The sequence below is a fragment of the Vipera berus genome (assembly GCF_964194415.1).
Source record: "Vipera berus genome assembly, chromosome: 2".
Classification (NCBI taxonomy): Eukaryota; Metazoa; Chordata; class Lepidosauria; order Squamata; family Viperidae; genus Vipera; species Vipera berus.
The window spans coordinates 289,422,387-289,433,528 of record NC_138203.1 but is presented as its reverse complement, the minus strand read 5'-3'; the positions used below and the strand labels follow the sequence as shown (position 1 = coordinate 289,433,528).

General features: G+C 41.6%; 1 protein-coding gene across 1 annotated transcript in view; it reads left to right on the top strand.

The window, feature by feature from the left end:
* Window positions 1-205: 205 nt before the first annotated feature.
* The window catches only part of LOC308663077 (vomeronasal type-2 receptor 26-like), a gene marked incomplete at both ends in the record, with an annotated part of 47,849 nt that continues 36,912 nt past the window's right edge, over window positions 206-11,142 (top strand). Inside the window, 2 exons of the mRNA XM_081319222.1 lie at window positions 206-367; window positions 746-871. Coding sequence (XP_081175348.1) covers window positions 206-367; window positions 746-871 — 288 coding nt within the window. The remainder of the gene's footprint in view (window positions 368-745; window positions 872-11,142) is intronic.

Genomic DNA, 11,142 nt, shown 5'->3' with positions numbered 1-11,142 from the left:
TGGGAAACCTAGGGCCAACCCCATTGGCTGGCCGCCTACCTGGCCAGGTATATAAGGAGGCCAGGTAGCCCTTGTTCTCCAGTACGTACCCCCCACAATAAAGAGCTGAACACGTACTCCGGCTGGTGTCCCTTCCTTGCGTCGGACCCACTACATTACAGTTACCCTGGGATACAACATCCATGAGAACAATTTCAGAGCACAAATGACCTCAGAGGCTTTGCTGGACCTGCTTTCGGAGGGGGAGGCCAATGTTCCCAACTACAGCTGTGGAAGGCAGAGGAACACAGTGGCTGTTCTCGAAGGGGCTGCTATTGATTTATCCTCCCAGATTTCAACCATGTTGGGAACGTACAAAATCCCACAGGTGGGTCTTTGTTGGGAAGACTATTTTTAGGCATGCAACTTACAGCCAGACATCCTCTGTTGTAAATGAAGAGCAAAGATCTATTGTGGGAGTTGCATGAAGTAGGGATGAAGGTTCTATCAAACGGAAGAGCAGGATCTGAGCAGAGACATCCCCTCCCTGGCACACTCGTAACGCAGACTGTGCATCTCTGCTGGCTATTTGCAACAGCCAAAGGCTGCACTGAAGAGAGAACAGAAACAATGTGAGGCAGAATGACCAGAGATCCCCTACAAAAGGTTCTTCCTTGCATGGAGTGGAACAATTCCTCCATTAGGACTAATTTTTCTTTTTATGGTTTCCCAAATAATAAAATTAATGTTTTTTTTTCCTTTTCAGATCAGTCACGGGTTTGATTCCCAGGTCCTGAGTGATGAAAATCCTTTCTTCTACCCAATGTTCCCTGCTGAAGGCATCCAGTACCCAGGGATGGTGAAGCTGGTCCTCCATTTCAGGTGGACCTTGGTGGGTCTCCTGGCTCCAGACACTGAGAATGGAGAAAGGTTCATGAGGACGTTGACTTCCCTGCTGATCAGGAATGGCATTTGCCCAGTTTTATCACAAATCTTTTCCCCATGTTCTTGGGCAGCCAATGCAGAGTTGCATTTATACCACAGTTGGAGAAAGTTGGAGAGTAAAGAGATACCAACCAGGGTGTGAGTTGTCCCTGAGAATTTTCCTCACTCTTCCAAGGCAGCGAGCTCTGGCGATGTCATCCAGTGGTGTAAGGGGACAGCCCACAATGTCTTGTGCCATGCTCACCACTCTCTGTAATACTTTCCTATCCGTGGCTGTCAGGCCAGCATACCAACCCAGAATAGAGTGTATGAGGATGCTCTCTATAGTAGACCAGTTGCAATTTAGCCAAACTTTATACTTGATTTTATTGGAAGATGTTCCTCTTTCTGATAATAAAAAAATGAGGAATGCATTTTGATGTCCTTACTCCATATATCCAGCTCATCTTCAAGGGCCACTCCATCTAACATTACTTTCTCCATGGCAAAAGTAATGTTTATCCATTTCAGCTAGCTTAAGCTCAATTAAGCAATCCTTAACATGTATTACATTCCACATGACCACGGAGACGTCCTCGGACAAGTGCTGGCTCTTCAGCTTTGAAACGGAGATAAGCACTGGCCCCTTCCCCTCTTGCCTAAAGATCATTTTAGGCACTTTACAATCAGTAAAAACAGGACAAAAAAAATAAAAAAAATCAATTAATAAATAGTAGCACTAACATTGGTTTAAAATTGACAAAGATAGGAAGAAAGGGAGCAAGGTGTACATGGGAGGAGGTATTCCTCTTCTAAAGCTACCTGCATTTATTTTCCTATGTATTCCTAAAGAAAACAATAGCAATATGCCAAGTCTCATTTTTAGTCACTATTTGTTGTTGTTGTTAGTTGCGAAGTCATATCCGACCCATCGCGACCCTATGGACAATGTTCCTCCAGGCCTTCCTGTCCTCTACCATCTTCTGGAGTCCTTTTAAGCTCAAGCCTCCTGCTTCAGTGACTCCATCCAGCCACCTCATTCTCTGTCGTCCCCTTCTTCTATTGCCCTCAATCTTTCCCAGCATTAGGCTCTTCTCCAGTGAGTCCTTCCTTCTCATTAGGTGGCCAAAGTATTTGAGTTTCAGCTTCAGGATCTGGCCTTCTAAAGAGCAGTCCGGGTTGATCTCCTCTAGGACTGACCGGTTTGATCGCCTTGCAGTCCAAGGGACTCGCAGGAGTCTTCTCCAGCACGATAGTTCAAAGGCTTCAATTCTTTGGCGTTCAGTCTTTCTTATGGTCCAGCTTTCACTGCAATACATTGCAACTGGAAAGACCATAGCCTTGACTATACGCACTTTTGTTGACAGGGTGATGTCTCTGCTTTTTAGTGTGCTGTCTAGATTTGCCATGGCTTTCCTCCCAAGGAGCAAGCGTCTTTTAATTTCTTGACTACAGTCCCCATCTGCAGTGATCTTGGAGACCAGGAAAATAAAATCTGTCACTACCTCCATTTCTTCCCCATCTATTTGCCAGGAATTGAGAGGGCCATATGCCATGATCTTGGTTTTCTTAATGTTTAGTTTCAACCCAGGTTTTGCACTCTCCTTCTTCACCCGCAACAAGAGGCTCTTTAGTTCCTCTTCACTTTCTGCCATTAGAGTGGTATCATCTGCATATCTTAGGTTGTTGATGTTTCTTCCGGCAATCTTAATTCCAACTTTTGATTCATCTAGCCCTGCCTTTCTCATGATGTGCTCTGCATATAAGTTAAATAGGCAAGGCGACAGTATACAGCTTTGCCGGACTCCTTTCCCAATTTTGAACCAATCAGTGGTTCCGTGTCCAGTTCTCACTCTTGCTTCTTGGCCCGCATATAGGTTTCTCAAGAGACAAATAAGATGGTCTGGTATGCCCATCTCTTTAAGGACTTGCCACAGTTATGATCCACACAATCAAAGGCTTTAGCATAGTCAATGAAGCAGAAGTAGATGTTTTTCTGGAACTCTCTAGCTGTCTCCATGATCCAGCGTATGTTAGCAATTTGATCACCAGTTCCTCTGCCTCTTTGAAATCCTGCCTGTGCTTCTGGTAGTTCTCGATCCACATACTGCTGGAGTCTAGCTTGTAGAATTTTAAGCATAACTTTACTACCATGAGAAATGAGTGCAATGGTGCGATAGTTTGAACATTCTTTGGCACTGCCTTTCTTTCGAATTGGAATGTAAACTGATCTTTTCCAATCCTGTGGACACTGTTGAGTTTTCCAAATTTGCTGGCAAATTGAGTGTCGCACTTTTACTGCATCGTCTTTTAAGATTTTGAATAGCTCAGCTGGAATACTGTCACCTCCACTAGCTTTGTTGTTGCTCAGCTTTTCTAAGGCCCACTTCACTTCACATTCTAGGAAGTCTGGCTCAAGGTCAGTGACCACCTCATTGTGATTATCAGGGACGTTAAGCTTATTCCTGTATAGTTCTTCTGTGTAATTTTGCCACCTCTTCTTAATCTCTTCTGCCTCTGTTAGGTCCCTGCCATTTTGGTCCTTTATCATGCCCATTTTTGCATGAAACGTTCCTTTCATCTCTCCAATTTTCTTGAAAAGATCTCTGGTCCTCCCTATTCTATTGTTTTCTTCTATTTCTTTGCATTGTTCATTTAAGAAGGCATTCTTATCTCTTCTAGCTATTCTTTGGAATTCTGCATTTAATTGGGCATATCTTTCTTTTTCTCCCTTGCCTTTCGCTTCCCTCCTTCCCTCACCTATTTGCAAAGCTTCCTCAGACAGCCATTTTGCTTTCTTGTATTTCTTTTTCGTTGGGATGGTTTTGGTTGCTACCTGTTGTACAATGTTGCGAACCTCTGTCCATAGTTCTTCAGGCACTCTGTCTATCAGATCTAATTCCTTAAATCTATTTGTCACCTCTACTTTATATTGAACAGGGATATGATTTAATTCATACCTGTGTGGCCTAGCGCTTTTCCCTACTTTCTTTAATTTAAGCCTAAACTTTGCAACAAGAAGCTCATGGTCTGAGCCACAGTCAGCTCCTGGTCTTGTTTTTACTGACTGTATAGAGCTTCTCCATCTTTGGCTGCAGAGCATATAGTCAATCTGATTTCTGTGTTGACTGTCTGGTGATGTCCATGTGTAAAGCCGTCTCTTGGGTTATTGGAAAAGAGTGTTTGCTATGACCATCGTATTCTCTTGACAAAATTCTATCAGCCTGTGCCCTGCTTCATTTTGTACTGCAAGGCCAAATTTGCCTGTTATTCCAGTTATCTTTTGGCTTCCTACTTTAGCATTCCAATCCCCCATGACGATAAGGACATCATTTTTGGATGTTAGTTCTATAAGGTGCTGTAGGGCTTCATAGAACCGGTCAATTTCATCCTCTTCAGCACCGGTGGTTGGGGCATAGACTTGAACTACTGTGATATTGAATGGTTTTCCTTGGATTTTAACTGAGATCATTCTGTCATTTTGAGGATTGTATCCCAGTATTGCTTTTCCTACTCTTTTATTGACTATGAAGGCTACTCCATTTCTTCTGAGGGATTCTTGCCCGCAGTAGTATACCTGATGGTCATTTGAATTAAATTCACCCATTCCTGTCCATTTTAGTTCACTGATACCTAAGATGTCGATGTTTAGTCTTGTCATCTCTTGTTTGACCATGTCCAGCTTTCCTTGATTCATGGATCTTACATTCCAGGTTCCTATGGAGAAAAAATCTTTACAGCATCGGACTTTCCTTTCACCACCAGACATATCCACAGCTGAACGTCCTTTCGGCTTTGGCCCAGTCGCTTCATTCTTTCTGGCGCTACTAATACTAGCCCTCTGCTCTTCCCCAGTAGCATATTGGATGCCTTCTGACCTGAGGGGCTCATCTTCCAGCGTCATATCATTTTGCCTTTTGGTACTGTCCATAGGGTTTTCATGGCAAAGATACTGGAGTGGTTTGCCATTTCCTTCTCCAGTGGATCACATTTTGTCAGAACTCTCTGCTATGACCTTCCGTCTTGGGTGGCCCTGCACGGCATAGCTGATAGCTTCATTGAATTACGCAAGCCCCTTCGCCACGACAAAGCAGTAATCCATGAAGGGGTTAGTCACTATAGCGTGGGTAAAATCAGTTTCCAGATGAATGGTACTGTTTGGTAGGCAAATGGAGAAATAAGGAATGCAGCTCACAGTGACCTGTGGGAAGTTTTGTCAGAATATTTCCATAGCAACCCTTGAATCTGAAGTTGCAAATATTTCTTCTAACTAAGATAATTTTTCTTTGCAGATTATAGAAGGGCAAGAAGTACAGTAATCTGAGATTGATTATGCTATCATTTATGAATATGTAGATATGGATCATTTTCTCTCTTTTTCAATCATTTTCCCCTCCTTTCTGAAATGTATAAATATTTTTATAATTATTTAATAAACAAATAAGCCCAACATACATAGATTACACTAGTGATTTAGCATATAAACCATGAACAATTGCAATCAATAATTAAATTTTAAGAACCCAAGAAACAATTTCATTATCAGTTCCACACTTTAATCATTAGATCATCCTTAGTGTTGAGATCTGGTCTCAGGATGATAATGTAGCACTTGGGGAAGAAGATACAGCCCAACAGTCCACCACCTGAGGCCAAGATGGAGAAGACCTGCACGGCCACCATGTATTTTCCTTTGGTGCTCATGTAAGTGGGGAGGAAGGAGACCCATACACTGCAGAAGACCAGCATGCTGAAGGTGATCAGTTTGGCTTCATTGAAAGCTCCAGGCAGATTTCTGGCCAGGAAAGCCACAGTGAAGCAAATGGCAGCAAGGAAACCCATGTAGCCAAGAACAACATAAAACATGGTGACAGATCCTTCGTTGCATTGAAGAATGATCTCTCCAGGCTGGGAATGAAGATCAGTGTCAGGAAATGGGGGAGAAACTCCCAGCCACATGACAGAAATGAAAATTTGGATAACTGAACAAGAAAGGATGATGGAGTTGGCCAAGCTCTTCCCTAACCATCTTTTCACCCTAGTCCCTGGTTTTGAGGCCAGGAAGACCATCACCACCATGATAGTTTTGGCCAACACAGAAGACACAGCTACTGAGAAGGCAATGCTGAACATTGTTTGTCGGAGAAGACAGGTGACTTTTCTTGGTCGGCCAATAAAGAGAAAGGAGGACAAAAAGCAAAGCAGGAGGGAGATCAGGAGGGTGAAGGAGAGGTCCCGGTTGTTGGCTTTGACAATGGGAGTTTCTAGGTATTGAATGAATATGATTAAAACAAGGCCTGTGGTTAGGGACAAGAGTAGGGCAAAGGAGATGAGGCTGATGCTCAGATGCTCTTCATAAGACAGGAAGCTTATTCTTTTGGGGATACATCGGACTCGGTTCTTGGCTGGATATTGTTCATCTGGGCACTTGGTGCATTTGTCAGTATCTGAGAAAAGAAAGAAATATTTCTTTCATGCCCTTTCAAATTTCAAGAAAACCTTTGGATTAGGTGATACTAAGAGACAAAAAAGTCTTATATTCTAACACTCCAGCAAAAAAAAAATCCAATATATACAACTATTAAAACCAAGAACACACAAAAAATAATAATAGAAGAAGCAATGGTGCCACAACCTCCCTTTTCTGAGGTAATCCACCAGATTCTTATCTTGCACTGAACTTACTTTATCCCAAATGGTTGGGAGAAGTAGCAAGTCTCCATAGGTGTAAGAGGATGGGGGGGCTAATGAATTTCAAGGGGAAGTGGGTTTAATGGGGCACTAGAAAAAGCAGACATCTGAGGACCCATAAAGTGGGAATCTTTTAGGGAACAGACCTTTTTGCATGCAAATTATTATCTGCTCTGGTAGGACAAGCAGATATCCTCAAAAATAATCATTAGAGCACAGAAATTCACAGTATCTCCAAACTATGAGGACATTTAAAAAAATCCCTTAAAATGTGACTCGTTCAACAGCCTGGTGGATCTCCTGGTAACAGGGCCCTGTGTGCTGGTTGCATGGTAGGTAGCATCTTGATCTTAAGGAAAATTAATTCATGAAGGAATTCATAAAACAAAAACTGTGTCTACAAAGTTTTTTTAGCCTGTAGAAATGAGAAGAAGTGATATATTTCCATACTCTCTAGATTTGGCAAACAATTGGAACAGAAAACATATTGATCAAAGTTTCCCTATGGTATCACCCACCTTCCTGAGTGGAGATGGTCCCCTCTGGACAAGGAATGCAGTCGTAGCAGCAAAATGGCTCTCCTTCTCGAGCCTGCTTGACAAATCCAGGATGGCATTTTTCCACACATTTAGACTGAGGCAGAGACTGAGAAGAGAAAGAAGAAATGCCAAAGAAAATATGTTAGGACTCACCATCCATGTAAGATGGAATTAGACATAAACATTAGACAAGTCGTCTCTGGGCTTCATGTAGACAAATATAAAATCTCAGACCTTTTCTAAATCTTTGCAGGAAATACAATTGCAGGAAGATGCTTCATTCAGTTCCTCTCTTTTTCTTCTAACTTATCAGATTACAATAAAGTAGCATTCTACTTAACAAAGTCTGGAGGGATGAAATTGAGAAAACATTTAAGCATTAAGTGACAACTGGTGGGTTCCTCCTCATAGTGGAATTAACATGCATTCCTCCATTCTTCATACATGCTTGATTTTCAAATTTAATATCTAAAATACTAAATTTTAGAGTAAACTTTATTGTAGAAGATTTGTTAAATTTTCATTTCATTGGATTTATTCACAAATAAGGGCTCTCAAACTTAAAGATGTTCTTTATTTGTATATATATTTGTTTAGTTTATATGGCTGTCATGCTGGTGAACTAAAACTGGCTGACTAGTTTCTAAAATTATAATGAGGTGAGATGTAAGTGAGGTCATGAGAATCATTGGCATCCTTCAGTTCAAGAGACTATGGTATCATGCTCTGGAAAGCAGTCCCAAAGCAGCATCTGGTGTGGCTAAAAAGGCCAATTCAAGAGTGGCAGTCCCTTCCACACTGAGGGGAGGTACAATCTGTCCTCTGTCCAGCCTCCAGGTTTCACTGGTTCCGGGACTGCCTCTTTCCCTCAGCCTACCGCGCAAGTGTCTCTTCAAATTGGAGAAGGCCATGCTCCATCTTTAGCCTCTAGTCTGAACAATCAGAGGTCAAGGTTTCCCAGCTGTTAATGTCCATTCCCAAGGCCTTTAGATCCCTCTTGCAGATATCCTTATATTGCAACTCTGGTCTCCCTCTGGGGCGCTTTTCCTGTACTAGTTCTCCATACAGGAGATCTTTCAGAATCCGACTATCAGCCATTCTCACGACATGCCCAAGCCAGCATAGACATCACTGTTTCAATAGTGTATACATGCTAGAAATTCCAGCACATTCCAGGACTACGTTATTTGGAACTTTGTCATGCCCTGTGATGCCATGAATACGTCGCAGACAGCACATATGGAAAGTGTTCAGCTTTCTCTCCTGCCATGTGTAAAGGGTCCAAGACTTACTACAGTACAAGAGTGTGCTCAAAACACAGGCTCTATAGACCTGGATCTTTGTATGTTCTGTCAGCTTTTTATTAAGCCTCTTTGTAAGTCTGGAAAAAGTTTTTGAAGGTCTTCGACAAAGTGAGCAGTAACGGGAGCATTGTAAGTGAAGAGGAATTCCCGTAGGCATTTCAGCTGGACTTTAGACTTTGCTCTCAATCTAGCAAGATTAAAGAGTTTTCCATCTGATCTGGTCTGGAGATAGATACCCTCTGTTGCAGTTCCAAAAGTGTATTTCAGCATGAAAGCAAAAAAAGATCCCGAATAAAGTTGGTGCGGGGACGCAGCCCTGCTTCACTCCACTTTGAATGTCAAAGGAATCTGATGTTAAGCCATCAAAAACAACAGTGCCCTTCATTTCCTCATGAAAGTACCTGATGATGTTGAGGAGCTGAGATGGACATCCAATCTTGGGGAGAATTTTATATAGGCCATCCCTACTAACCAAGTCAAAAGCCTTCATAAGATCTATGAAGTCTACGAAAAGTGCTGTCAGTGTCCCTCAAAAAGGATAAGTCAGGCATCTTTTGGTGCACCACATGGGCCCTGAGTGTGAGCCCTGTGTGGGAAATGGATACTCAACACAAGCTATCCAACACAAGGTCCTTTCTGTTGAGAGAATACAATTAGGAGACACAATCTGATATGGAAATACACACTCATATTTATTATTAGTTTGATTTGTAGCCTCTCAGTGTGTCCTAAGGCAGCTAACAATCAAGATAAATAGTCGCATTCAAGGGATTTTCAGATGAAGTGCACTCTTACAAGCCAATGCCCAAACCTACAATAAGTAATATTTCCCTTGAAATTGTCGCTTATTATTTCTGATATCAAGATTTTTTTTGCAGCAAAGCAATGCTTCAGTACTTCAGTTTTCAAGCCATTATCATAGTGAGATGGGGAGCAAATAAATTTAATAAATCAATCAATTCATAAATGAGCTCACATCAGACCAGTCATTATTATTTCATGTGAACTGAAAGCCTTGGACCTCCTTCCTAAATTCCACTATCCCTGTGGGGTTAAAGAGAAGAAGTTATAAGCATGTTCTCAGCAGATTAAAAACATCCCAGAGTATGAGCCTGCAATTTTGGGAGAGCCCTGACTCCAATCAAGGCAAGATGAAGCTTATTTAACTATTGGACCAAGAGGACCTCCATTCACTCTTGATTCCATTTCATTGGATTCCGTCCAAATCTGAACTCAGGGACTGGTCAAAAGAATTGCCTTCACCTTTGATATTTGAAGACAAAAAACTAGTAAACCTGAAGCTATTAACACCAAAGTCTACAGCATATGAGACCTTATCTCACCAGTTTTATGGTGGTACTAAACTGCCGAAGGGACACTAAAAGGCAATGATTTGTGTCCTAAATAATAATCAGCCCATAACTCATTTTGGATCAGCTTACAACAGGATTCAGCATGATTCAGAAGGGAAACCTTGGTCAATAGAAGTAAAGCATGCTTATCTGCCTAACAAAATTATAGAGATTTTACTCCATATATTCAATTCTCAGTGAAGGTTATCCACTTTTTTGACTAGGTTTAGCCCACTTGAAACAGCTTTGGAAAAAAGAGAAAAGACATCAATACTTTCCCCACCTTGTTGAGCAACTTTAACTGTGACAAAGCATCTTGGTTGATTACAAGTCTTTGTCTTTCAAAAGTCCCCAATCTCTTCTCGATGGGCTCCTCCATGGGGAGAACCACAATACTAATGATCCTCAGATCTGCTGCTATATCTCCATTAAGATCCAAGTACACTTTCAGCAGGGAAAGATTGTACAATTCCTTTTTCTTTAAAAATTGATGGAACTAGAATCGAAACATCCAAGAATTTTAAAAGTAGAAATCTTGGTTTCTTATCTCTTAACATTTTTTACATTTGAATCTTTCTTCTATGGTTGTTTATCTTGGAAATATTGTGAGTTGGGAGAACAAGTCTTACCATTATCTCCAAACCTGAAGTACCAAGATTCAGCAATATTTGTAAATGATGTATACCGAGAAAATGTATATTGACAAAATGTAATTGACAAAAATGGTCAACCATATATTTAACAATCTAGCAAAGGTCACCAATAATGTATTCATAAACTCCGTGCAAACAATAGGGTGATTACCAGAAAGCAAGGATTTGTTAAGAAGAAAGCTGCAGGGCTAATCTTCATTCAGGTAGAGGAGATAGGAAAAATGACCAGATGAAGTAATTCTACTTTATTGTAAGGCTATATTAACAAAATCTTGCAGTGTGAAAGGACAAATCTTTCACCCTCTCTTTTCACAGTCAAAAAAATTAGGGAGGACTTTTTTCTGAGTTTCTTTCTCTGCCTGCCATGCAGCTGTGGATTGCCCCCCGCCACACACACACAAAAAACAACCCCATTGTTAAGTCATGGGCTCTGGTGAGCAGGAATGAAGAAACACAGCTGAGTACAGAGAATTCTTTTATTCAAGATGGAACTGTACTGGGGATTTGGGGTGCACCCCGCCACAATATATAGCCAAACGCTCTGGTAGCAACCAATCAGATTGAACCCATGCTTGCTGCCCAAAGTTGACCAATTGCAGGACTGGAGATGTCCTGTCTGTGTTGCTGGAGAGCCGTTAGCTCTCCAGCAACGCACGTGGTGAGGTACCAAAAGCCCAGTACATAACACCCATCTTATCTG